We start from the raw sequence: 27,963 nt of genomic DNA, 5'->3' as shown, positions 1-27,963 counted from the left end.
TCCCCACTCCTTGACAGTTCCAGCTCGTCATGAGGATCGGGGGGATACCAAAAATCCACCCTTCCTGAGTTTCCATTTGGGATCAGAACTATTGCCGGAGCATTACTTATCCCTGGTGTTTGACATGAGACTTAATTTTCAACTATGTTAGGCTCCACAGTGGTTAACTGTTCGGGTTCAGAGCATAACCTTTTCCTTGGTGGATTGGTGCCTCTGTTTGGTGCTCTTCTTCGCCTGTTGGTTCCAGTTTGTGGGCTGGCAGTTCCTCTTGTTCGATGGAGAGGAGGTTTTGAGGCTACTCGTCTTTTTTGGTGGGTAGAGGAGGTGGATGTTGTCTCTTTTGAGATATTCCGTTTCCTTGGGGCAGCAGGTTTCTTGGATGGGCCTTGTTTTCTAGCTTGGGCCTTTGAGGTTTGGGGCCCCGATGGATTTGGTTTCCTCCCGGTTTGGTCAGTCGACTTAGATGGGCTCACATTGCCTAGGCGCAGGGAGGTGTGGATTCTTCTAGAGATTTGTTCGGGTTGGTCAGCAATTTGTTCGAGTGGATACATGGGATCACTCCGACGGAGGTCATTTCCAGATCTTTGTTCCACTGGTGAGAATAAACTTTTTTGGGGATAGACTCCAAAGGGATTATCATTGTCCACTGTATCAGCATATTGGATCTCTATGTCATGTAGGCGGCTTGATCCAGTGCTTGCGCCTTCTCCCCTATGGCTAGTTGCTCCAATAATCGCCTGTGACAGACATTCCAAAGCAGGTCGGTGTTGGGATTGGGTAGTTCCGGCCGTCGCTGGAGAATGAATATTGGCCAGATTGTGAGGGGAAGGGAGTTCTCTAGGCAGCAAGGGAGGGGGGGTGTTCAGGATCGAGGCCTGATGCAAGTTTGGGACTGGTTGTAAATCCTCATAGCTGTTTCTGCGCGGTGTTTCTCTGTGGCTGCCATGGCGGAGGGAACTGTGATGAGTTGGTGAGTTCCGTTGATCCTCACGGTGTCTGTCCCCTCGTCGGTCTGAAGGGTAATGAGAGACTCTGAGGGATTGTGATCGGGAGCTATGGGGTGAGCGTCCACGGTAGTGGTGTCTGGGTGGACTTTTAGACGCAGATCTCCGTCCTTTAGAGTGGGGCGGAGCTCTGTCTACTGACCGTTGACGGGGTGGTGGTGCATTGAGGATGTCATGGGCTATGATTCGACTGGCTTCCTCTTGGCGGCTGAGTGGAATAGTTTGGTCTCTTCTTTTGTACTCCTGTTTCTGGAGCTGATTGTGTCTTGCTGAATCCAGTTTAGCCTGAGTGTTCCGCTGGTTGATTCCCAAATGATCCTGATAGGGTTTGTTTTGTTGCTCGGGAGTTTGGTTTTGGGGCAATCTCTTTTCTCATGGTTCAACGAGAGACAATGGAAGCAATGACGCTCGAGTTTTTCATATTCCAATTCTACCTTGGTTATTTCACCTGAAGGGAGACGAAGAGGAACTTCTTTTTCCAAAGGTAGTAGACCATTTACCTCCACTCTAAGTCTGCTGTTAGGGGCATCTTGACCAATGACGGGGCCTATTTCTTTGCCAATTGTGCGGACAGTCTGGCTATCCTATAGTAGAGCAGGAAGCTTGTGGATGGTGATCCAGAAGAAGATTTTGGAAGGGAAGAAATCAGAGATGCTTGGTTCCCACGGTTGAAGGATTAACATCCATTTCTTAAAATGGTACAGAGCTGCATTTAGGACAAGATCTACGTCATCCTTCGACTCGAAACGGAACTGAAACATCTCTGGACCCAGCTCACGGCCTTGTACTTGTCCTGAAAGATTCCAGAGTTGGGGCAAGTATTCCACTATGGCTTTTGCTTTTTGGATTTTTGGGTTAGTTACCCATCCTCTAAGTGTGAACCTGTTTTCTTCGGCTAGGGCAGTAGTGTCTCTGTCAGGTATCCTTACTGGAGAACGACGTGGAACCTTCAACGATCCAGCAACCCATTTACCTTTGTCGGAACTAGAGAAACGGTGCGCCATTCTGGGCTTGAGTTGGGGATAAGACTTACAGAGTGAGGGAGTGAAAGAGTGGTAGAAGTGTAAACACGAACCGTAGACGATGTGGTATGGAAGGATGACGTTGTGGAGATGGAAGTAGGATCTGCAAACGCGCAGTAAGGGGAAAAAACAAGATTCCAAATGAAGGCAGGGGAACTACAAGAGTGTAGTAAGAGGAAGTACAGCTCGCCGAAGATAGGTATACCGCTAGAGCTTGGAGGCGTGGAAGCAGCTATCGCCAATAATACCCAAATCTAAGATGGATCTAGGGTAAAGGGATAGTGCAGCCTCCATACCGTCGTAGATAACTGAGCCTACTAGCAAGAGAAAGTAAAACAGGGTGAAATGGCGCTGTGACTAGGAAGAAAGTAGGTCATCGGAAAAGTAGCTACGGTGGCTGGTGCTTTTAGACGGTGGGAAAAGGGGTAGGTATGGTGGAAAAAGTCATCGTAGAAAGTTGGTAAGGCTGCCTTGGGGATAGTGCCTGTGAGCTTCCTAAGGTGTACAGACAGTTGACTTTTTTGTCTCCAATTTTTACTAGTTGAACTTTGGATGGTAAGTTTAAGCAATACAGATTTATAACAACAATTAAGTGAATCATTTTCTTTTTCGTACGTAGTACTGGTAGTAATACTAGTAAAAAACCGAAAATATGTTTTTTCATCACAATTCACAACAAAATAGAAATCAAAGTACTTACAGATTCTCTTAAAACATTTATTGAGAAAATCCTGAATGGAAAGATACTAACTGATTCAACGACGATGGATTCTGATTTACGAAATAAACATGGAGAAAAGAAGAAAACCTTAATAACAAAGTCATGGGGAGTACTAGTTTATTGCTTTGTCTTTGGAAGGTTTCAATTTCAATGTTGTCAATGCCATGATATCAGAGCCGGCCATGAGTACAAGCAGGACAAGCAGGTGCTTGTGGCCGTTAGACAAAGACAAAACAATAAACTAGTACTTCCCGTGACTTTGTTATTAAGGTATTTTAACTTGCGGCCCATAAATACTCAGCGCCGGCTCTGCATGATATTTAGTTACGGAAGTTTGAAGTAGCTGTGTAATAAACTTAGATTGTTCGTTCAGTTGGTATAATAATAGTACTAGTTATAATTTGTGCTTGTTGTTATGTTTCGGCTCAGTTGAGCATTTTTTATCATGATAAATTGATAATGTGTTTGAGTAATGACATTTTAACGTCTCAATAAGAGTAATACTAAAATAAAAATCCCACCAAAACAAGAACTCCATAGTATTGATCAACTAAAATTGAGAAGATCAGAACATAACATGATCATATATCACCTTACATAGGTTTAAAATACCAAAAAGTGTATGGCACACCAAAATAGAACCCTTAAGTATCATACCATTTGTAGTGACTGATTCTCAAGTCACCCACACATTGAAAAGTTAGTTAAGACCCAAGACTTAAGATTGACTTCATATTTTTCGTATTATAAAATACCCCAAGTTGGATTACATCATTTTTAAATCTAAGCTGGGTTTAGTCATTGGTTAACTCATACCAACCTTTACCTTTAATTTAGCTTTTTTGACTTTACAGTTTTCATTATTAAGAATTTTTTCTTATAATATTTAACCATGCATAAAAAAATTTGCATGTCATTTAGCAGCTTAGAATCATGTATCTCTTAAAAATATTATTCAAAAATCCAGCAAAATGTTTTGTTCATAAATCAATCCAAAAGTAATCATAGGGAAATTTTTGATTTTAGCTTTTGAAATACAATAAACACCACTCTTAGTTAGCGTTTCATATATGAGTGTCGTTTCATATACAAGAAACACCACTCTTTCTGCTCTTGGGTGGAAGTTGCTGGTGATGATAACCTCTGTAGATGAGTGTCGTTTTTATTCCTGAATTTGAAGCTCATCGAGGTGGTTATGTTTTGCTCCTTGTTTCTGTGTTGCATTTCCAAATCTGGAGGATGTCGGATTGCTTCTATATGGCTTCTATCTAGGCACTATTTGATGCAACAATCGTCTTTGCCGCATCTGGAAGTGTTTAATGAAGTTCTTTTTCGAACCTTTACTTGTCAGGTTATGAAGTCTTGATACTTTATTCGAGAGATCATCTCTCATTGTGATAGGAGGAAGCAATTGTTATTGATGGGTTGGCCGTGTGGCAGCATTGATATATCTTCTTCGTAGAAACTTCAGAAGAAAAGATTGTTTTTGTTTGTTTAAACCTAGTGTTTATCTTGGTGATTATTTGTAGAATGCCTGTGTTCTTAGTAGTTGGTTTCGTTCTCTTTCACTTTGGCTTTAAAATTTTTTGTTTTGTAATTTAGTTGGTTCTATTGCATAGGCTTAGTGTTTGGGGATTTCTAGTTCTTCTCCAAATTTGACTCCGGGGACTTTTCTTTCGTCCGCTGGCTTACCTTCCCTCGTTTGGGCTTTAGGCTTCGGGGATATCTTTGTCTTCCACCGGCTTAGTTGTATTCCAAAATGTATCTTTTCAAGTTTATTAATAATATCAGATGACAAAAAAAAAGTTAGCGTTTCATATAGTTTTAAGTGTTTTGCAATATGTATTGAAATAAAATATATCTAAAAACAATATTTTCGATTCGCCTTTGTGATGTTTTCAGTAGGATATTTATATTTATAGATTTCACTTTAGAAAAATTTGGAACTCAGTTCCGAATCATTTGATGGATTAATTCTATGTCAATTAATTATTTTTTTGCACAAGAATTAGAATTGATGTGATGATCATTTCCATATTTTATCAAAAACAATAAACAGTTCATCATTAGTTAGTTTTCGCATAAATGTAAGATCAATTCTAACTCATTGCCATATTTTTACCTAAAAAAAAGTTTAAAATTAAATTTCTTCCAACCTATTTTGATTTTCATCTTCAAAATATAAATCTCTGTTTTTCTCTATAGTTGGGGATTTCTATTTCTAATTCACACTAAAATTGGAGAATTTTACTTTTAATTCTAAAATGAAGTAAGGTTGGAGAAAAAACTCTCTTCAAATGAAATTACTTTACTTTTTAAAAAAATAGATAAATGGGTTAGAACTTGGAACTGCTCGCATAAACTTCTTTCTAATTTAATAATGATGCTCTGCACTACTTTGACTTCTTTGACTCGAAAGGTGAGATTTCTTCTCCTTAGTTTAAAAGATAACATGGTAATCAAGTGATGTCTAATGATAATAAACATTAATCCTCAAAATATCATAACATTATAATTATACTAGCATTTGATCCGCGCTACGCGCGGAAGTTAGATGAGGGCGTTATTTTTACTTTTTTCCGTCTGCTTATGTTGTTTGTATGTTTTCTTTTGCTCTTTTGTTATTTTTTTTTTCTGTACGTTTTTTTCAGCTAGTACAATGTAGTCAATTTTTTTATACTTAATAAATTTAAATCATCATGATCTTTTTTTGTTTTAAAAAAATATAGAATTAGAAGTTAATTTGTATAGTAATAGTTGTTGTCTCGCTTTACTCGTTACTTGTGCTTAATTAAAATTATTTTTCATTTTGTCGTTGGATTGTTATTTGGTATTATTATATGTGGTTGTAGGTAATCTTTTAATTATTTTATTATTTAATTAGTAACCTGTGCGAGTAGTTTTTTGTCAATAATTTTGTGTTTGTAGTGATAGGTTAGTGGTTTTGATTAAAAATGTTTACAAATCTCAGTTAATTACAATTCTGTTTTCATTGTTTTTTATTTCTTTTTGTGTTTCTGCCGTTTGGTCTTATTTTCTGTAAGCCTTAAAATTGTGTTGGCCTATTGGGTCTTTATTTTCTGTAAGCCATTGGGTTTTTTTCATTTTTTCTATCTACAGGACAGTAAGAGTTTTGAAACTATTTCTTTGATGCTTGTAATCCTTCTTCATTCATCCTTTTCATCGATGCACAATTTTTTTTTTTGGGTGTATTTGGGTGTTTTTCTCTTTGCTTCGCATCTGTAGGGGATAATTGGTTCTCCCCTGATGTTTTTGTTCCAATTAAGTGTTAATTGGTGTGCAAATCTGTTTTTTTTTTTATAAATTGTTTTCTTCCTTTCATTTCCTATTTAATTTATCCATTGTTTTTGAGATCTAAGTTTTAAGTTTTGTTTCGGTTGGCCCCATAGTGTGGTTTTCGATTGGATGTGAATGGTGTGTAGCAAAATTTAATTTTTGCTTCTATTATGCTTTTTAAAAAAATATTTTGGGGTGTATATTTTTGTGGCCGGTTTAGTAAGTCATTCAGTTTAAGTCTAATGTGAACAAAATCTGGAACTCGAATTTCAGCATCTTTTCCTTCAACTAACGGTGTATGTATCTCTTACATTTTCTTCTATTTGGTGATGGTTTTGTCAATTTCTGGCGACTAATGTCAATTGAATTTTAGTTGTGTTTCCCTGATCCTCTATAAGTGTTTGTCTTTTTTTTTTTTTTTTTTCGTTTGAGTTGTTTTTTCTTTTCAATTTTAAGTAGTCCTGTTTTTCGAAGCCGACAATTTTTATGATTTAGGTGTCCCTGAAGCTAAAGACCTCTTTGCATATGTCTATGTCCTAGTGGTCCTAATACTTTTAGACCTGTTTTTGAGATTGTTTGTGAGAATTTTCTTCAATATGTTGATCTTGTATGTTCTGTTTTTGTTGCCATGGTGGTGGACTATTTTTTCCCCCAATCGTTTGTATTCTTAGAGGATGATAATTATATTGGTGAACCTTACTGTTTTTTCTTAAGCTAAAAAATTAATTTCAGAGATATCCTTTAGGTGTTCCGAGATGAAAGAATAAAGAAAGGGAGAGACGCTTCAGGTCGCACACCGGCGGACGGCGGAGTGGAGCTTCATGGAAAAGGTTTATTTCTACATCATATAAAACATGTATTATTAATGGATTGAGCTTTTAAAGAAATATGAAACTGGGCTTTTAAAGAAATATGAAACAAAAGAATAGGAATAGTTTAGTGGGTTGTATCAAAAAATTGCGCTTATTAAATTGAGGGAGTGGCTGATGTGGCAGCACCAAAAGTGAGCAAAGTTAACTTTATAGATTAAGCAAGTTTTATAAAATCCTTTTAAAATACCGGAAAACACATATATAAACATAATAGTAAAATCTAACCCATGGTCAAAACCCAATTGCAATTTTCCATTAAATTAACTCCACTTGGCTAAAAAAATAGTCTAAAAGACTCTTAGTTGCTAAGCAAATTAGTTGTAAAAACAAAAAAAAAGAGCAAATTAGTTGTCATTGCAAAATACTTTCATATAAATTCGACAATATACAAACACTATATTCCCAAAAGAAAAGAAAAAAGAGTCGTACATCAAAATCAACCTTATTCTATACAATATATCAGTAAGTAAAAGTCCAAATATTAGCTCCCAAAAAAAGTCCAACTTAAAAAGTAATAACTTTTTCTAATTAAAAAATAAATATTGATATTGGTTTGTCCACGTAACATGCCATGAAGATTCTGATCATTGGGTTTGACGAAGCTAATTCTTATTACTAAAACAGTGAACCTGACGCGCTTTCAAAAGCGCGTGAACTCTCATTTCCCTCCCTGTATTTCGCAATTTCCCAACTGGCACAAAAGCACAAGCAGCATTCCCACTGTTCCCATTAATTCACACCTCTCTTACTCTCTCTCTCTCTCTCTCTCTCTTCCCTCTTTTCTCTCTCTCTACTCACTCAGTCAAACCCTAATTCCGATGACGGTACCTAACTCCGACGAAGGTGGTGACCGGAGTTTAACCGAGGTTATCAACTCTCTACTCGACTCAATCCCTAAGCTTATTAGCTTCAAGTGTAAATGGTCTTCAATTCGCGCCAAACTCGCCGATCTCAAAACTCAGCTCTCCGATTTCTCCGATTTCGCCGGCTCTTCTTCCAACAAGCTCGTTCAAGATCTTCTTGTTTCGGTTCGCGAGACGCTAAACGACGCTGTTTCTATCGCGGCGAGGTGCGAAGGATCAGATTTGGCTGAAGGTAAGCTCAAGACGCAGAGTGAGGTTGACTCGGTCATGGCGAGACTCGATCGACATGTGAAAGATGCTGAGGTTCTGATTAAGAGCGGACTGCTTCAAGATAACGGAGCCGTCGTCGTCGTCTCGGGGTTTTCGATTTCGTCGAAGAAGGAAGCTGTTAGATTAGAAGCGAGGAATCTAGTTATCAGATTACAGATCGGTGGAGTTGAATCGAAGAACTCAGCGATTGATTCGTTGCTTGAGTTACTTCACGAAGATGATAAGAACGTGATGATCTGTGTAGCTCAAGGAGTTGTTCCTGTTTTGGTTAGGTTACTTGATTCGTGTTCTTTAGGGATGAAGGAGAAGACTGTATCTGTAATTTCTAGAATCTCTATGGTTGAGAGTAGTAAACATGTGTTAATAGCTGAAGGCTTATCTCTATTGAATCATCTCCTTCGTGTTCTGGAATCAGGAAGTGGTTTTGCTAAAGAGAAAGCTTGTATTGCTTTACAAGCTTTGAGTTTGTCTAAGGAGAACGCTAGAGCGATTGGTTGTAGAGGTGGGATCTCGTCTCTGTTGGAGATATGTCAAGGTGGGAGTCCTGGCTCTCAGGCTTTTGCTGCTGGTGTGTTGAGGAATCTAGCTTCGTTTGTAGAGACCAAAGAGAATTTTGTGGAGGAAAACGCGATTTTTGTTCTTATTTCAATGGTTTCTTCTGGTACTTCTCTAGCTCAAGAGAATGCTGTAGGATGTTTGGCTAATTTAACGAGTGGGGATGAGGATTTGATGATATCTGTTGTAAGAGAAGGAGGGATTCAATGTTTAAAGAGTTTCTGGGATTCTGTTTCTAATGTTAAGAGTCTTGAGGTTGGAGTTGTGCTTTTAAAGAATTTAGCTTTGTGTCCTATTGTGAGAGAAGTTGTTATCTCTGAAGGGTTTATCCCTCGTTTGGTTCCAGTGTTGAGTTGTGGAGTTCTCGGTGTGAGAATCGCAGCTGCTGAGGCTGTTTCTTCGCTAGGTTTTAGCTCAAAAAGCCGAAAAGAAATTGGTGAAAGCGGATGCATTGGTCCACTGATTGATATGTTAGATGGTAAAGCCATTGAAGAGAAAGAAGCAGCTTCCAAAGCTCTATCAACTTTATTGGTGTGCACGAACAACAGAAAGACTTTTAAGAAGAGTGAGAAGGGTATAGTTAGTCTTGTTCAGCTTTTGGACCCCAAGATTAAGAAATTGGATCAGCGATACACAGTTGCTGCATTGGAACTGCTTGTAACTTCTAAGAAATGCAGGAAACAAGTTGTTGCTGCTGGTGCTTGCTTGCATTTACAAAAGCTTGTGGAGATGGATGTTGAAGGAGCTAAGAAATTGGCCGAGAATCTTGCCCGGAGTAAGATTTGGGGCGTCTTTACAAGGCCATAGGAGACTGCGGATACGATGTTAACCTGTATTTATCGGCGATTCTGGATTTTTTTTCCTCGTTTTCTCTATATGTTGTTTGATGATTTGATTGTTCATAAGGCTTGGCTGATTGATGTAGGGAGAGTAATTGCTGATTAGTCTGTAGACAAACAATAATAATATCTTTGTAGAGTTTGTAATCCTCTTATTTTAATTTTCTTTGTGAGCTAATCATATCAGAGTTTGATTTGATCCTTCAACTTTTTTTCATGCCCTCTAAAAACTTCTAAAACTCGATCCTTTCTCAAGTACTTGATTGGTTTTATCTTAATCTAGAAACAGTGTTGTGACCCTTCAGTGTCTGCAATTTGAAACTGTTTTTGTTGCATAATATGAGTTGGATTGTGATGGTATGTCCTGTCTGATAATGTTGGTCGAAAGCACATGGCAGTTGTTTTGTTTATACCTTTTTTCTCAAATATCTTCACGAAAATTATCAACTTGTTTATTTGTGGCCCCATATGATTGTCACAGCCGTTAAGTTATTTGGCACAATTCAATTAGTAAAACCACCAAACTGAAATCTGCACATGGATCTGTTTCTGTTGGTTCCTCTCTAACGACTGTTTTGTATTATGAATTACTCTTAATAAAGCTTCAATGGTGGGGACACAACACAGCACTCTTTATGGATTCCAGATTCTGCAAAAAGGAGTTATATCTTCAATTTCGTTTTCCTCTACAAAATGTTTCAGATCAGTTACAAATGACCTTTCTTACATTTATGTTGTTACATTTCCTCAAAGTGTTCTTAGACATAAAGATAGGGAAAATGTGTTTATTGAACAATGGAGATGGATCTGTTACCATCACGGTGAATGGAAAAAAACTGGTAAAAGAATTGTGATGTTTACTTGATACTATATAATGACTTGAGTTGCTGACTGATCAACCTGCTGCTGTGAATAGCTGATTGAAGCTCTAGATTATCCGACCACCATTGTTCTAGCCCGTGCGCCTCGTGAAACTTCTGTTTCCCTTTCGACATCACAAAAAGCTTCGCTGCTGCCTGAAAATTAGAGTTTACAATAGGACCATTGTTCTCCTTGTTGTTGTTCACTTCCCTCTTCTCTGTTACTCCATCTTGGTCAGTGTAGTGGCAGCAGATATAGTCACTATCATTCACATATAAATGAGGCACCCATTTCCTTAAATCCACAGTAGATTTCTGATTCTGCCCGTAGAAACTCGGTACCCAGTTCCTGAACCCTGAAGAAACATTGCCAGGAGAAACCTGTCCTTGGTTCCCATTTGGTATCAGAGGCTCGTTTTTAGGAGGAAGCATTGACATGAGTCTTTTCCAAGCAACACCAGCTTTTTCACCAATATTTCGTAAGCTCATAGCTAGAGATATAGAAGGTGGATTGAACAAATGAGCATCCACAAATAGCCCTTCTTTAGCCAAGGCTTTACCAACTTGTAATGCAAAACCAGCTCCTAAAGAATGACCCACTATACACACATTACTGCTTCCATATCTCTTTGCTACTGACTGCAACGCCTCCAGAGCGACGTTAAACCTCACAGAACCTTTAAGACTCTCCCAAGCTAAAAACCGGAGATCATCTTCAATGTCACGTCTCATTGTAAGACTCTTGAGTATCGTTCCTCGCAGCGCCAATACTGCTTTCGGTGCCCCGCTTGGTCTGATGACAACATAATCTGCCATTGCAGCTGCTCTGTCCCATTCAAGAACAGCACCAAATATGGAACCATCTCTCTGGTCGATCAGAGTATGTGATAACTTGTACTTGAATGGAATCCACCATTTAGGGGCGAGAGCGTTTTGCTCGTTTCGATTCTCTTGTCTGTCGAGTTCAAGCAAGTAAGCTGCTTGAATAAAGCATGCCATTACTGTCCTCTTGTAGTTAGGATCCTTCCTACACATAGCCATAAGATCAAATTAAAACCAAAAGGTTAAAACTTTGCATTTCATACTTGCAAAACAAAAATTGGTTTAGAGAAAAAAAAAAAAGACTAGAACCTCTAACATTACATGATTAGCTTCAGACAACATATACTAGTCAGCTAAACACAAACCAATGCAAAAAAATTAGCTTGTTCCTTGGTTTTAAAATGGTTCGTAACCAAGGATGAATTCAGATGCAATCACCAGAGCAAATAGATCATCATAAGGGTTGAAGCAGAGTATAAACATAGCCAAACTTAGAAACTATTTATTAAAAAACCTCACAGAAATAACATGAAAATGTTGGAGATCACACAATAATAAAAGGATAAGATCTCTGTAATTAAGACAACTGACTAAACTAACAAAAAAAAATTCATTTTTTTTGGATCTCTTCAGATCTAAAGCATAAAAACAGGGTTTTCCTGCAATGCTCGTTCTCAAAAAGAAAATAAACAGAACAGAGGAATCAAAGTTATTATTTACCAACTAGAGTTGATGAGATCTCTCCAGTTAGGAGAAGCTACGTTCCTGGGTCCGGAAACATGAAACGCGTAAGGATGATCATCATCTTGCTTCATCACCACCGTCTTTGGAGTCATCGGCGAAGAAGCAACTGAATCCACCATCAACGTTACAGATTCAGTAACGTCTTCTTCCATCGCTACACGATTCGCCATCAAAACCCCCAAAAAAAGAACACCTTTTTACTGTTTTTAGGGTTCTTCAACGCAACTAAAGAAGAAGAATCAGAGCACTCTCTCTTAGTGGGTTTTTTTTTGTTTGGGAATAAAACTGCAAGTGGAGGTTTTTTAGAATTCGATCGGCATGCGAATCGGATTCAAGCGTTTGAAGTGGAAACAACAACAACAGCAAAAAGAAAAAGTTTAAGTTTTTAAAGATTTTTGTGATTAATTACCGAATAAATGATTTGAAAACGGCTGAGATTTGCGGATCTATCAAACGGTCATCTCCTTTTTGTTGTCGGCTTACCATAAAATACCACCTTTACCCTTTATAGTTTAGGTGTTTAAGGGTCTAGCTTCAGGGGTATAATAGGGAAGCAGATAAATTAGTCCACGGCGCTCCACGCTGTAGAGTTGATGCCAGAGTGCAAGCCGCGTATGAGAGAGTAGAGTGTTTAAGCTTCTTTTCACCTTTTAGTATTCCTTACGCTCTCCTTAACTTTGTTTGTCTTTACAGTTTTTGACAAGAGGTGAATGAATGATTTGTGTCGTTTTATTATGTGACCTAAAGGTCTGTTATTTATACAAGATACATAATCTACGATATGGCAATATCGAACTAAAAGGAAATCTAAATATATATGTACAACTTGATTAGCACGTTTTTCCTTAATACTTAATAGTTTTTATAAGTTATGGTTTCAATTAGAATCTGCTAATCTTAGTTTGCACTTTGCACATAAAAATCCCAATTTTTTATGACGGATCAAATCTTAGTTCCCACTAGTAACATTTTTGTGAGTATAATACAGAATGATATGATATGTAATTTTGTATCAACTCAAGTCTTATGCTTACCAAGAACCTTTCTTCTTCTTCTTCTTCTTCTTTTTTCTCTTCTTTTTATTGTTTTGCCTCTGTTTTCCCTTATTGCTTCTCTCTGTCTCTACATTGATGTCTCCAGACACTCCACACTCGTTACTATATTCAGCTTCAACAACACTGTCCTCCGGGAGTCGTATACCACATCCTTTTAATTTGAGCTGAGAGTAGTTATAATCAATGAGATGAAACTGTATATCCACGTGATCAACATCAGCTAAGGGAGCATTGCCTTCTTCGTTTAGAGGGAAACAACACTCAAATGTAACAAGATGACTACCCAACTTCGTTGTTGTAATGGACAATGGCAAATCACCGGAAGCCAAGTGGTTCCCAAGTGTGTCTATGAACCGACAACGTACCTGGATGAAGAATGAGTAACGACCAATAATAATACTGAGATCAGATGGACCGCAATCGATCACTACGCAAGCCCTGAATCTGAATGATGGTTGAGAGGATGAGATGTGAAGTAGAGGGATGGTTAAAGAGGTTCCAGTTGTACGGTGGATGAAATATGAAGGCACTTCTTCACCTATCAAGATCATCTGTTTGAAAACTGATTCTTGTCCGATCAGAGCTTCTTGATCCAAATTGAAGTAGTTGATGAAATTGAGCTTGACAATTGAGAAACAATTATCTAGAACGAAAGAAGTGTCGTCAACCTTTGTCGCCGGACTTGGACTATATTAAAGTTGAAGCTATCTTCAATAAATGCTCCGTAGTCTAGAAACTTAGCTGTGTCAAGAAGTGTCAAGTTAAAGATCCTTAGGGAAACATATTTTAGCTTGTTGCAATATGCCAGTATAAGATATTTGAGCTTATGGAAGTTCTCGATCCACCATGGAACCTCTTCTATTGATGTTCCTTCTAGATCAAGCGTTGAGATGTTGGTTGAGATATTGGGAAAACTTCTCAGTCTTGAGCATTCACTAAATTTTAGTATATCGAGTGATTCAAGGTTGATTCCTGTGGGAAGGGTTTCAAGATTTATGCACTTTGTAATACTCAACTCTTTGAGATTACTAAGATTTTGAATAGATGAAGGAAGCTCCACCAAACTTGAGATATCGGAGAGCCATAGCCTCGTCAAAGAAGTAGAGGCTAGCATGGTCATGAGGGGTGTAAGCGGCTGAACGAAACAAAACAAAAAACATTTAGAGATCCACTCTATACTAGAATTTTTTTCACAACTTTAAGAAATTTAACAACACCAACTTCTTCAAAAAGTTAGTATGATGAAAGGTTAAAGAAAACATTAGGTCATGTACATACCTGAACTCTTTTCCATAACTTTTGACTCTTCAACCCAGACATATTAAGTTCAGTGAGTTTTTTTAGATGTAAGTTTGAGGGTAAGTCTTCTATTGTTGTTTCCCACATATAGAGCTTTGAGATGCTGGTTGATATGTTAGGAAAACTCCTCAACCGTGAGCATCCCATGAGATTAAGCCGATCGAGAGATTCGAGGTTCATTCCGGTGGGTAAAGTCTTTAGATTTGCACAAAATGACATGTCTAGAGTCTTCAGTTTTCTTAGATATTGAATAGAGGAAGGAAGTTCTACCAAACTCGAGCAATACCCAAGATAAAGTTCCTCGAGATTAGTGGCCATAGAAAGATCTGGAAGTTCTTTCAAATTTCTAGATATGCCCAAATTCATATCTTTGAGTCCTGTGAGTGACTGAAATATAAAAAAGACTTTCACATTAGTTGAAAAGATTATCATTTATAAGGTCAAACAATATTGATTGCTCTTAAAAAAACTTACATGAACTCCTTCCCAAAGCTTCTCGAGCTTGCTCCTTCGCATTGTAAGCTTAACAAGGTGTTCAGGACGGAAGTTAGAAGGCAAACACCTCATTGGGTATCCGTCCAACCTCAATAGTCTAAGTTTCGGGGGGAAATAGTCGAAGCCTTCCGATAAATGCCATCTTACTTCGTTCTTATAGTCCCATTTTTTAATGTAAATTGTTATGAAACATAGATTATGCATATCTTTGAACGCACTCTCATGTATATGCAATTTATCAGTGTCATCAATGTCCAATGATATGCCCAAAACCTTTTCTGTACCCTGAAATTGTTATATCACCTCATTAAAAACAAAAAAAATAGCTTAATAAATAATACCTACAATTCATCTTTATCAGATAACATGCAAAAAAAACTTACAGTTTTATTTTGAAGTACTTTGTATATATCCTTCGGATCAACAAGGAATTCTCGTTCTCCAGGCTCATTGGACTGTGTACGAACAATTTCTTTTCCCATTTCTTGAAGTAAAGTGTGCATCTTCACAGTATCATGGTTTACATGTACGAGGGACTTATCAACAAGGGTTTTTAACCCTACAGTAACATCCAAGTCACTATCTGCTAACATCTGCTTGATATCATTAAGTTTTACACCATCAAAGAGGCATACAATATAACGAAATATCTTTTCATCTTTTTCGTTATTTAACCCGTCGTAGCTGATTCTTAGTGTTTTCTCAATTTTTCCGTTCAGCCTACTACGAAGGCTTGGAAACATACTTTTCCAGTCCTTTTTGTCTATACCCCGTAAATACAAACCCAAAACATTAAGACCCAAAGGAAGGTTACCGGCATGCATAGCAATTTTAGAAGCAACCTCCTTGAGACCATCTGGTGGAGATTTTTGCTTAAAAGCAGATCGACAAAACATTTCAAGAGAGAGTTCTTGAGATGGGAGACATACCTCATAAATATGAAAGATATCATGGGCCCTTAGAAGATGCTTATCTTTTGTAATTACAACAATTCTACTTCTATAAGATTAAAGACTTGAAGAATATAAGAACACCTCTCTTATTGATTTAGAAAACTTCTCAAAAACTAAATCTCTCAAGTCTCTCTAGTCTCATGGAACACCTCTCCATAGACTCATATATTTATATGTTTCATCTTTTACTAAACCTATTAGGATTAACATATTACAACTTAAGACTTTAGGAACTTTTCCTTTTCCTATTCTATCTCTTAAGGCAACTTCCTAGGAGATAGCTTGTTCTTCAAGTTGGAATTATCCAACATTCTCCCCCTTAATTCCAACATGAACTTTGGGAAGCTTGATCTCTTCAACTCCAAGTAAACTCCTCATTTCCTTGAACTTAACCTGTCCTAGAGGCTTTGTAAGAATGTTGGCCTTCTGTTCTTCTCCTGGCACATGATCAACTTCGATTTGATCATTCTCTACACACTCCCGAATGAAATGATATTTGGCGAGCATGTGTTTTGTTTTCCCGTGAAAGACTGGGTTCTTGGTTAGAGCTATGGCTGATTCATTATCGATTCTAAGCAGGATCTTCTCTCCTTTCACGCTTAGTATCTCACTCAACAACTCCTTAAGCCATATTGCTTGTTTTGCAGCCTCTGTAGCAGCCATGAACTCTGCCTCGCATGATGACAACGCAACAGTCGGCTGTTTCTGTGTTGTCCAAGTGATAGGCGATGAACCATAGTAAAAGACATGACCCGTGGTGCTCCTCCCATCGTCAATGTCAATGTTGTGACTACTGTCACTGTACCATGTGACCTTCCTTGATCCATCCCTCTTAAAGAACAACCCGTAGCTCATAGTTCCTTTCAAATACCTTAGAACATGCTTGATTGCTTGCCCAGGTGACAATCTCGGACTCTGCATATAGCGATTAAGCACCCCAACTGCAAAGGACAAATCCGGTCTTGTGCTTCTGATACCATGTTAAATTTGGACTTATCTTGGGCTTCTAACTAAAAACCAATTGGCAATTAGAAGATTGACCCTAACCCTTTATATATTAATGATAGTCCCTTCAAACTTCAGATGTGGGACTTGGATTGTATCCCAACAATCTCCCCTTCAAACCAAGGACCACATGTGGGATATTAACTCGCCTCCTCGAGATGATAACTCCATCTCGAACCGATCCCACTTGGATCGATAATAAACCCCTTCTTGGGCCCCCATTACTCGGGTTAACAAGAGGCATATCCGTATCCACTTTTCTAGGTCCACCAGAATTTTAACCTTGGGCTCTGATACCATGTTCTTCATGACTGCGAAATTTACATGCCCCAGCCGAGCATGCCAACGCCATGTAGCCTCATTACTATCGATCTGCAGACACATCGGTAAGCTAATCTCCATTGGAGTCTTGTACAAACGGTTTGGTGACCTGATAACTCTCACAAGCAGCCTTCCACATGGGTCTAGAAGTGTCAGAAAATCCTTTTTCATATTCACCTCACACCCTCCTTCTGTAGCTTGTCCTAAACTCAATATGTTGTGCTTCAGTTCGGGTATGTAGTAGATTTCTTTTAGGGCTCTTATCTCGCCTGTCTTGCAAACAAAATTAATAGTTCCTTTCCCAACAATGTCAACATATGAGCCATCACCAAACCTTACTTTCCCCTTAATTCTTTCGTCCAAACTGCAAAAGAATTCTCTGTTCCCTGACATGTGATTACTCGCTCCATTATCTAGATACCATACACTTGCATTGCCTTTGTTGATATCGTAATTTTCCGGAATCACCTTGTCTTCGTTAAGGAACACAACTTCATGCATATAAAGTCCATCTGCTTCTTGTGTCTCATTCAGGCTCGACTCTTGATTATGATTCTGTACCGGCTTGTTAGTGCAAGTCGTCGCATAATGTCCAGGTTTGTCGCATCTCCAACATATCACTTTAGACAAGTCTTTCTTCGGTTTGTTTTGGTTGTCTTCTGTGGTTTCTCCTCCTTGGTTTTGGCCATTGAATCTCCCTCGACCTCTGCCTCTACCGAAACCACCTCTGCCTCTACCGTAGCTGCCTCTACGTCTTGATCCTCCTCTAAAACCTCCATATCCTCCGCGATTGTTAGAGGTATTAGTGAACATCAACTTCCCTTGATCTTCGATCGGACTCACTTCACCAATTCGCTCCTCATAAGCTTTTAGTCTTCCCACAATATCCACAAACGTCGTGGTGTTTAAGTCAAGGACTTGTTCTAGAGAAGCTACCATATGGATAAACTTTGCTCTAGGCAATCCTGTGAGAAACTTCTTTACAAGTTTCGATTCATCAATGGTCTCTCCCAATGATGCTGACTGCGATGCAAGGCCTGAGATCTTGCCTGCAAAATCATCTACGGTATCTGAATCATTCATCTTCTAACGTTCTAGTTCAGCTAACAGAGTTTGAAGTCTAGCCTCCTTAACACGCTCCGCTCCTTGATGACTTGATCGGATGGCTCCCCAAAGAGATTTGGCTGAATCTTGCTCTCCTATTTGCAAGATAAGTGACTCTGGAACAGACTGAAACAGAAGTGCAGTCGCAATATCGTTCTTCTTTTCATCTTTGGATCCAGGTTCAATAACATCCCATACCTCGCTGACTCGAAGTATGATCTTCATCCTCATCGACCAAACTGTGTAATTAGTCGGTGTGAGTAACGGACATTGGATCGATGGTGCTCCAAGGTCCTTAGTTCGTAATGGTGGATTTGCTTCAGCCTCCATGCCTTGTCGTAGTTCTTCTCCACCGGTTTTAGGTCAGAAGCACACCTTGCTCTGATACCAAATATAAGATCAAAGACTTGAAGAATATAAGAACACCTCTCTTATTGATTTAGAAAATTTCTCAAAAACTAAATCTCTCAAGTCTCTCTAGTCTCATGGAACACCTCTCCATAGACTCATATATTTATATGTTTCATCTTTTCTTAAACCTATTAGGATTAGCATATTACAACTTAAGACTTTAGGAACTTTTCCTTTTCCTATTCTATCTCTTAAGGCAACTTCCTAGGAGATAGCTTGTTCTTCAAGTTGGAATGATCCAACAACTTCCACATCCAAACCACTCAATGTCACCAACTAAAGTATCTAGAACCACTTATCCACATCATCAATAAAGATAAGAACTTTTTGCTCTTTTAGTCTATCTTCAATAGCACCTAAATGATATATTTGGATGTGTCTAGTGCCTAAAATTTCAGACAAAAACCTTCCTTGCAAACTCAACTTCATATTATAGTCATCAGGGTTAGCTCCACTAAAATTCTTCATAGTCTTAGATATGAAACCTCTGTCTATGAAAATCCTACCTTGGAAGTGACGAGAAAGTCGACTAAATAAAGCTCTTGCAATTGTAGTCTTGCCAATTCCCGTTGGACCCCATATCCCAACCATCCTTGCCTCCCCGGATTCCAATTGTAACAATAAACTCATCTCCGCTATATGATATTCGATACCAGCAAAGTCCTTAAAATCCTTGGATGGAGTCAGTTTCAGTTTTCCCAAAATATCATTAGCGATTACTTCAATCATTGTTGCTTCATTATTGCTAACATGAAAGAATAAACTAGTCAATTTTCACGTGGAAACATGTATTCAAAATATATATTATATAGCACTAATATAAAAGTCTTACAAGTTATGAGAATGATATCCGAGTAGATTAGCAACAAGGACCAACGCTTCCTGCCATTGTTTTTGCACTCCTTTTGTTTTGATTTGACAAGTCTTTGCAAAAGCCTCTCCAAATTTTCCAGTTTGTTTCCTGACATGAGATGGATCTAAACCGTAGAAAATTGGTATAACTAGTTGACCAGACTCTTCCTTGCATTTCACGATCTCCACCAATTCGTCGAGACACCAACTAGAAGAGGTGTAGTTTTCCGAGAAGACAATCTTGGAAGTCCTTATCGCCCTTACAAGCTCAGGGGCAATCGAGTGGCTTCTCTCTATCTTATTGTCTTTGAAAGTCTTGATCAACTTCTGATCTAGTTCCGTGAGAAAATGGCTGAGGAAAGTTATGCGGATCTTCCCCGCTAAAGCTTGGGAAGACATCGTATACCCAATTACGAGAGGATGAGGAAGCCATTTGTGCAAAGAAAAAGATTTAACTCATACAATAGCTAACTATGGTACTCAACCAGTTTTAGGATGAAGAAACTTGTTGGATATATTTTTTAGTTGAAGTCAATTACGTGCTTTACTTTACAACAACCAAAAACTATAAACACACATAGGTCAAGTCTCATTGACCAAGTCTAACGGAGTCTTACCAACCAAACCTTCCCGCTATGAATCAGAGAGGTCTATAAATAATCTAATAAAATTTTGATTTTGCTATGGTCACCATTATTCCAAATTTAAAACAACGTAGGCCATAAGTTTTATATCTTATTATACATAGGTGACTTATGCGCAAACGTCAGAGATTATTATTTTTTTTTTCACTAAAAGGATTATATTGATTGATAACATAAGTTCGGAAAGACTACAAATCACAAAATAAAAGACGAGAATGAAATTACAGAGACATAAAGATCTATCCATAACCTACAACTAGAAGAGGAAAGGATTTTACAGATACATTATTTAAACCAAAAACATCTTGTTTCGAGACTGATTTAGCTCTTAAAAAAACCATAAGGACTTCCCGCATACCAACAAATGATAACGGGCTTCAACACAAATGGCCATAACAAGAAAATAGAAGTTGTTTTCTCCGCATAAGATATATCTTTCTCTATAAGTGTTTTGTCAAGGGTCTTCCGGGATGTAACCGTAAGATAATCGAGACCCACTTGAACCTTTCAACGCCACAACGACCAAGTAATTAAGCTTAAACGAAGCTTAATACTAGATGAACTAATCCAAACATAACCAAAGCTCAACCCCAAACTAACAAAGAGAAATAATTGAGGAAGAGAAACTTAGCCCAAACGAGGGAGACTACAGCCCAAACAAGGGAGGCTACTAAACCTGAGCTCTAGCGATACCAGATCTTAAACGATTACAATATGATCAGAGCAAACAGGGGACACAAGAAGGGAGAGAGGAGAGGCAAACGAAATACCAAGATAAAGGAGAGTCAGAGATCCAATGATGCATAGATTTGTCGACGAAGGAGAGAATAAGAGCCGTCGTAGGAGGAACCAGCGAATAGATCTGAGTCTCCACTCCGTGAATAGCGAACAGCAATGGCGACCCGAGCTCACCAACAACCCACAGATCCAAAGAATCTGGAAACAAGGACAATATCTCACTAGCTCTCGATCTCAAAATCTTCAGATTCACATCGCCAAAATCTCCACGCTTCCTCAACCGCATAATACAAAGACAAAGCTAGAAACTTAGCATGAACTTTAAAGGAGGTGACCGAGGCTGGTGCTATATGAGCCACCACGCGTCGGTCAAATGCTTAACGAAAGCTTTGTGTTAAAGGAGGCGGTCAGAAAACTTCAGAGATTTATTAATATTTTATTATATAAATTTGGGTTTTAAATAGCTCATTTTATTGCGACACATGTAAAATTTATGATTAGATATTTTGCCATATGTTAAGTATTCTTTTTGTTTATACAATGTAAAAAAGATAATTATAAGAAATTATAATTGTAAAAATTTAGAAAAACAGACATAAACATTGTCTTTTTGGGACAAACACACTTTGAGTAATAAACTTGCAAATAACCGAAACGCACCTTAATTAATAGTCCAAACAAAGTAATTTAAACATATGTACAGTAATATTTATAGAAATTACAGATGAAGAGTTTTTTACTCTTCTTTCGCAAAAAAAAAAAAAACTTATTTAGCTATATACAAAACGATCGATTAAACATGGCAAGTCAAATTGTCTATTAATCTTCTTAGTGGTTGCACTTACCCCATGAAGATTCGGTTACGAGAATCTTTTTACGTTCCATTAACAAACAATGAAATGGAAACAAATTTTGTCTCACTCTCATTGTTCATCAACAACTTCTTTACCCGTGCTCATAACATTGTTCTTTTTGTTTGCGCTGTAGTTCCCGAAGAGACTCTCCATTTCTTCTAAAGCCACACCTCGTGTCTCCGGAAGGAAAGTGAAGAAGAAGACCCATGCAGCGGCTGCAACTCCCGCGAAGAGAAGGAACGCACCACCGATGGTGAGACCCTTAGCAAGAGACAAGAATGTCATTCCGATAATACCACTCATAAGTCTATTCAACATCACTCCCAAACTTGCACCTTGAGCTCTTAACCTCACAGGGAATATCTCTGAGCAGTAAACCCACGTCACGGGGCCTGCACCTATTGAGAATGTTGCCACAAAAGACATCACCGTCGAAACACTAAGCCCTATAGCCCACTTGATAGTTTGTCCGGGGTTCCTGCCGATTACTGTGAGACTAGTTCCAAGTGCTGTCAAGGAAATAAACATTCCGCCCATACTCGTAAGCAACAAGGCACGACGTCCAAACCGATCAACCACACAAGTCCCTACCACAATGAAGAGGGTCTTGACAACTCCGACAGCCACCGTAGCCAAGAGCTGATCATTCTTGGATCTCAGTCCAGCCTTTGAGAAAATGGTTGGAGAGTAAAGTACGACCGCATCGATTCCAGAGGCTTGCTGGGCGAAGTGGATGCCAAGGCATGCTATGAGGATGTGTCGAACGGACGGGGTTGGTCGGACAAGAAGGTCTTTCCACACGCCTTTACCGGCAGTCTTGTTGTTCGGCACGACTATAACATCGTCTGTCATATCATCAGGGATTCCAGCCGCACGTTTGATGTCATTGAGCCTAGAGATGGCTTCTTCTTTAGTGTTTGAGGTTTTGTCAAGAACTTTAAAAGCATCTCCAATGCGACCTTGGAGGACTAGCCACCGTGGAGACTCCGGCATTGCCAACACTCCAATTGCTAGGAATACCGAGGGAACCGCTCCAACCCCTAACATGAACCTCCAGCCGAGATGCTCGGGAAGCTTAGAGAAGAAGTAGTTGGACACATACCCTAAAAGTATACCAATGTTGATAAATATCTGCATTAAAAAAAAGTTACTATCAACTTCCATGCACAATTCTTTTAAATGTATATTTCAGATAATAAGAAAGGTCGAATCTATTGTACCTCAGGGAAAGAGCTAAGGAAACCACGTGAGGAGGCAGGAGCGACTTCAGCGGTGTAAACAGGTGCAATCATCATAGCATAACCGACACCGATACCAGCTATGAAACGACCCACCATAATGAAAGGATAGTTTGTGGCAAAACCCATGAGAAGAGCACCACAAAAGAAGAAAGATCCTGCCAACACTATGGTATATCGTCTTCCAATCCAATCTGAAGTTCTACCAGCCGCGCCTGAACCGATTAGAGAGTAGATATTTAGAATCCCCATAAGAATCTCAAGTTGTATGTCCGACAGTTTCAAATCGTCTTTTATGAAAATTGCAGCTCCACTCATCACTCCTATATCTGCAACATCCATAAAATGTAAGGATAATTATCTTTACCGTAAAATCAAACCAACCAACCTTGATATGGGCCGTTAGTGAATGATAATAATTCATAACGTATACGAACCGTAACCAAGGATGATAGACGTCATTGATGCTAAGATTGCACAAGCAAAAGCAAATCGGCTTCTATTCCCTCTTGGCGGCTCGGGCTCCGCAACAACGACACCTCGTTCTTCTCCTGAGGAACTCATTGTGTCCACCGTGATTGTAAAACTTACAGTGAAAAAGAAATTGGTAAGGAGAAGAGAGTGTTTTTAGCAGGAAAAAAACAAACTAAGTTTATTGTGAGTTACGAAATCTATTGGAACATGAGAATTTAAATAGATGTGGGATACTCACAGTTGAAACCAACTAAGATCACATGCTTTAGAAAGTAACAAACAAGCATCCAGTTAATTTAATCAGTTACAGAAACTATTTACTTGAAATTCCAATGATAGAAATCGGATATCAAGATACACATGGTTGTACTCTATTCTACTAGATTTGTCCCAAAATTTGCAATTTATAGTTGGAACAAATCATTCAAGATTTTAAGATTTGCCGTCTCACTTTTTTGTTTTTGTTTTTGTTTTTGGTTATTACCTTATCTAAATTTAGAAACATAAGTAAGTATACATTCACAAATTGTTATAATTCTAATTTTAAAGGCACGAAAAAAAAACATATGGTTCACCGTAAAAAAAATTTTTGTTCTCTCCAAGGACCTACTGCATATGTTTTTACTATAATCAACTTTTTAGAGGTACTAAAAGTTTCCTTCTCTTCCTTTTTGTCGATTCTCTCTTTAGTTTCTATGATCACTCTAAGAAAAACAAAATACACATAGTACTAGTTAACAACCCGCACTATGTGAAGGATAAATTGATTCAAATAAATTATTATAAGTAAAATTATTATTTGGGATATAAATTGTCAGAACAATAATTTTACTCATAATTTTTTGTTTTATTTAAATTTGCATTTAATTAATTTGTGTAAAAATATGTGTCACCAATGAAATGTGGAAAACAATTTAAATATGATGGAAAAGTTTTGATAAAATGTTATCAGTTATGGTAATCTGTCTTTTTGTGTTTTTAAAAATCAAATTCATATATTTTATATTTCACGTTATTATCTACATTGATATGCCACTAAATAGATAATACAATGTTTTAAGACAAATCAATTAAAACTAATCCTAAGTTTAAAAAACCATTAGAAAATGTATAAAAATGGTAAATTATAAATAAAAAGTGTAATAGTGGTGAAAATTTATAGGGAAAAATGAGTGTTTGGGGTTTTCAAAAGATTCATGAATACTATGTTAAGATCGTTGAATCATCATTTATTATTAAATTATTAAAAAGTTAATATTCTATTATTATGATTATTGTAGAAGTTATTTTTTGATAAAATTTTTCGTATATTTGAATAGTCATTGGAATTTTTAAATAGAAGACATATTTTGTTTTTCAAAAATTTAAATTGGTGAATAAATTTAAAATTGTTTACAAAATTTTATTTATTTTTAAGGTTATTGGGATAATTAATTTTTAAAATATATTTGAATAGTCATCAGATTTTTTTAAGTCGGAGAATAAGTTTTGCATGAAAATTTAAATAGATGAATAAGTTTTTAAATAGTTTGTGAAATGTAATTTACTTTTAATAATTAAATATGTTATGAAAATGAGAATTAAATAATTAACTATATTTTCTGCTTTTAATAGTTGATTAAGTCTTTCATTTTTTAAAACTGATAAAAAACATTAATTTATATATATTCTAATGGCATATTTATGTAAATAATAATGAAAGAAACATTTCTTTATATAGTTTAATGGCAAATTTAATAAATCGAAAGGCTTGTTTTTGTAAATATGTTTATCTTGAGATGCTTAACTGCAATTAAAACTTTAAATCGCTCTGGTGACGATACATCATCATTTTCAACAAAATGCTTTCCTATTAATATATAGGAGATTTATAAGCGAAACAAATTTAGTTAAAAAAGGAAACATAAAATGCTAGTGTATGAAGGGGAAAAAAAATGATTACGAGAGGATGAGGAAGCCATTTGTGCAAAGAAAATGATTTAACTCATACAATAGCTAACTATGGTACTCAACCAGTTTTAGGATGAAGAAACTTGTTGGATCACTACAAATTTTGGTTTGTATAGTTACAAAAAAATTTTGTAGCTATTTACATATTTTCGTCACAAATTTATGTTTGCTACAAATTTGTTTCAAAAAAAAAAATTGCGTCTATAGGGTAGTTGCTAATTGCACGTTGTAGAAACTCGTAACAAATTTGCTACAATTATATTTGTGCTAAAAATATTGCGCTTATAGGGTAGTTGCTAATTATATTTTTTCTACGGCTAGGGCGAAAACTCGAGAGAGAAAAGTTTCTACAAACGAAGTACTTAAAGACTCACGGCTAAGTAACAATATCTGAATATCCTATCATTTTAATTGCTTAAATAGCTTAATAAACTTTCTGGGCTTTAGTTGGTGATGGAAGCGACGCAAAGTTAACGTCATTTTTGAGAATTGACCTTAACTACGTATTTAACATCGTTTCTGTTTTGTGATACTAAGAAAACATTTGACATCATTTCTTAAACGATGCTAAAATTAAATGATACTATTTGACATAATTTCTTAAGCGATGCTAAAATTAAATGATACTAACCAAAACTAAACGATGCTAAAAATTAATTCTTCCATCACTTAATAAGCAATGTTAAATATTTAGTTTCACTAGATTTGACATTGCTTTTTACAAGTTTGCTACATGATTGTTTTAAAAAAATTTGGTCACTATTAATATCTCACCTTCAGAAAATATTCTGAAACACTTTTTATCTTTTGTTACAATAATAATTAGTAGCAAACTAAAAAAATATATATTATAAAAATATATTTTCGTTATACTTTGTGAGAATAGTTAGTAACTAAATACTACAAATTTTGTTACGATACATAATACTGAGTATATTTGTTACACATATATTGTTCCTTATTCGTAGCTAATTACCCCAAAAATAATTACTAACTAATTTAGTTACAATCCACAATAGTGGATATATTTGCTATAAAAATGTTGTTACTTATATGTAGCTACCACAAGAATAGTTAGTAACTAATAATTACAAATTTAGTTACGATAAAAAAATAGTAAGTATATTTTTCACAAAAATATGGTTACTAATTAGTAGCAAATTACCACAAACTTTATTAGGATCTAAAGTTGTCACTATTTCTCACAAATGGCTACATTTTTGCTGCAAGTTATTTTAATTTAACTTTTGTCACTAATGCGTAACTAATCATCACAAATATTTGCTACAAATTATGTTTGTCACATATATTGAAGCTATATCATCCATATTTTGTAGTGAAGTCAATTACGTGCTTTACTTTACAACAACCAAAAACTATAAACACACATAGGTCAAGTCTAATTTTTCCCCCAAGTCAAACGGAGCCTTACCAACCAAACCTTCCCGCTATGAATCAGAGAGATCTATAAAGGGAAAAAACCCAAAAAAAACACCATCTACATTTTTTTTGGACGTTTAATACTTTTAGTTATTAAATTGGACAAAAAAATACTTGGTTTAATTTCTGTTGCCTTAAAAAACCATCATTTTATTTATAATGTTAGATCCATACTTACGACTTAACAGTCGTTAGTTAATATTAGTGATGGAATTGTTAATCTGGATTAAAATATAACCCCACATGGTTAATTAGTCAGAATAAAGACACTATTGCCCTTTTATTTTTTCCCAAATCGATTTGGGATCTAAGAACCCTAAAAGCGATTTATGTGATTCTGGTTGATTGTGTGCTACTGTGGTGTATTCGTTGCAAGAATCACAACTACACAATCTCTGTCGATTCTTGAAAATAGAATTTTGTTTGATGCTCAAATCAAACGTGATGTGGTCGAGACTCGAGAGAACATTAGTCTTAAAAGAAGAAGAGAAGAGGTTTTATTTATCTGCTGTGGGCACTACTACTTATATATTTGGATGATCTACCTTAACCGATGAGATTAAATCATCCATAGAACAGATGAGATTGGTACACCAACAAATCGTAGACTAATATATATATTACGCGCTGTCTTTTATTTTTCCGACGTGTTCACCTTTTTTTTGTTCCCGCCGGTGATAAAGATTGGCCATTCATTCCGATCTGGCCGGTTAGATTTTGTTTCATAACAAAATTCTATTTTCAAGAATCGATAGAGAATGTGTAGTTGCAAGAAACACACCACACAATCAACCAGAACCACAACTACTCAGACGGCAACAATCATCGCAACTAACAGAATTTGAGATTTGAAGATGTTTGAGAAGAAAAATCTTTTAGGGTTCTTAGATCCCAAATTGATTTGGGGAAAAAATAAAAGGGTAACAGTGTCTTTATTTACGACTAATTAATCATGTGGAGTTATCTTTTAACCTAAGTTAACAATTCCGTCATTAATATTAACGACTGTTAAGTCGTAAGTATGGATCTACCATTATAAATAAAACGATGTTTTTTTTAAGGCAACAGAAATTAAACCAGGTATTATTTGTCCAATTTAATAACTACATGTATTAAACGTGCAAAAAAATTAGATGGCTGTTGTAAAACACTTGGTGGACTCTATCCAACCGGCCCATTATCAGTCCGTCCGTGCGCAGCCTCTCGACCACACTTGGTCGAGAGCCTTCGGCCCGTTAGTCGAAGCCCATCGGCGATAGCA

The 27,963-nt window shown here is 36.9% G+C and overlaps 4 protein-coding genes and 1 pseudogene across 5 annotated transcripts; 1 reads left to right on the top strand and 4 right to left on the bottom strand.

Annotated features, from left to right (window-relative positions):
- Positions 1-1,588: 1,588 nt before the first annotated feature.
- On the bottom strand, positions 1,589-2,008 carry LOC147948860 (uncharacterized). Its single transcript, XM_087468929.1, has one exon. It carries the CDS (start codon positions 2,006-2,008, stop codon positions 1,589-1,591), a length of 420 nt encoding a protein of 139 aa, XP_087325055.1.
- A 5,615-nt stretch (positions 2,009-7,623) lies between these two features.
- Positions 7,624-9,650, top strand: LOC104725556 (uncharacterized). The gene has a single exon (XM_087485815.1). The coding sequence runs from the start codon at positions 7,735-7,737 to the stop codon at positions 9,409-9,411; it is 1,677 nt and encodes a 558-aa protein (XP_087341941.1). The 5' UTR covers positions 7,624-7,734; the 3' UTR covers positions 9,412-9,650.
- A 440-nt stretch (positions 9,651-10,090) lies between these two features.
- On the bottom strand, positions 10,091-12,345 carry LOC104725544 (GDSL esterase/lipase At4g10955-like). The gene is made up of 2 exons (XM_010444215.3): positions 11,846-12,345; positions 10,091-11,330 (listed from the first exon to the last, which is right to left on the bottom strand). The coding sequence occupies exons 1-2, from the start codon at positions 12,037-12,039 to the stop codon at positions 10,301-10,303; spliced, it is 1,224 nt and encodes a 407-aa protein (XP_010442517.2). The 5' UTR covers positions 12,040-12,345; the 3' UTR covers positions 10,091-10,300.
- Positions 12,346-12,792: 447 nt separating this feature from the next.
- Positions 12,793-19,915, bottom strand: LOC104725534 (disease resistance protein RPS6-like; annotated as a pseudogene). Its single transcript, XR_015580617.1, has 7 exons — positions 19,345-19,915; positions 18,759-19,257; positions 18,477-18,480; positions 15,102-15,711; positions 14,698-15,003; positions 14,203-14,610; positions 12,793-14,059 (listed from the first exon to the last, which is right to left on the bottom strand). The product of XR_015580617.1 is annotated as a disease resistance protein RPS6-like (transcript).
- A 1,754-nt stretch (positions 19,916-21,669) lies between these two features.
- Positions 21,670-23,402, bottom strand: LOC104752483 (putative polyol transporter 2). Its single transcript, XM_010474640.2, has 3 exons — positions 23,276-23,402; positions 22,821-23,167; positions 21,670-22,731 (listed from the first exon to the last, which is right to left on the bottom strand). The coding sequence occupies exons 1-3, from the start codon at positions 23,400-23,402 to the stop codon at positions 21,670-21,672; spliced, it is 1,536 nt and encodes a 511-aa protein (XP_010472942.2).
- Positions 23,403-27,963: the final 4,561 nt, after the last annotated feature.

The sequence above is a fragment of the Camelina sativa genome, chromosome 2 (genome assembly GCF_030686135.1).
Source record: "Camelina sativa cultivar CO46 ecotype springtype chromosome 2, ASM3068613v1".
Lineage (NCBI taxonomy): Eukaryota > Viridiplantae > Streptophyta > Magnoliopsida > Brassicales > Brassicaceae > Camelina > Camelina sativa.
This window is presented reverse-complemented; position numbering and strand designations above follow the sequence as displayed.

Bases quoted from the DNA above. Each gene is read 5' to 3' on its own strand.
- LOC104725556 (XM_087485815.1), top strand. From the start codon at position 7,735: ATGACGGTACCTAACTCCGACGAAGGTGGTGACCGGAGTTTAACCGAG.
- LOC104725544 (XM_010444215.3), bottom strand. From the start codon at position 12,039: ATGGCGAATCGTGTAGCGATGGAAGAAGACGTTACTGAATCTGTAACG. The intron at 11,331-11,845 runs GTAAATAATAAC...GGCTATGTGTAG, and splicing joins GATCTCATCAACTCTAGTTG to GAAGGATCCTAACTACAAGA.
- LOC104752483 (XM_010474640.2), bottom strand. From the start codon at position 23,402: ATGAGTTCCTCAGGAGAAGAACGAGGTGTCGTTGTTGCGGAGCCCGAG. The intron at 23,168-23,275 runs GTTCGTATACGT...TGGATGTTGCAG, and splicing joins GTCTATCATCCTTGGTTACG to ATATAGGAGTGATGAGTGGA. The intron at 22,732-22,820 runs GTACAATAGATT...TTTTTAATGCAG, and splicing joins TCCTTAGCTCTTTCCCTGAG to ATATTTATCAACATTGGTAT.
- LOC147948860 (XM_087468929.1), bottom strand. From the start codon at position 2,008: ATGGCGCACCGTTTCTCTAGTTCCGACAAAGGTAAATGGGTTGCTGGA.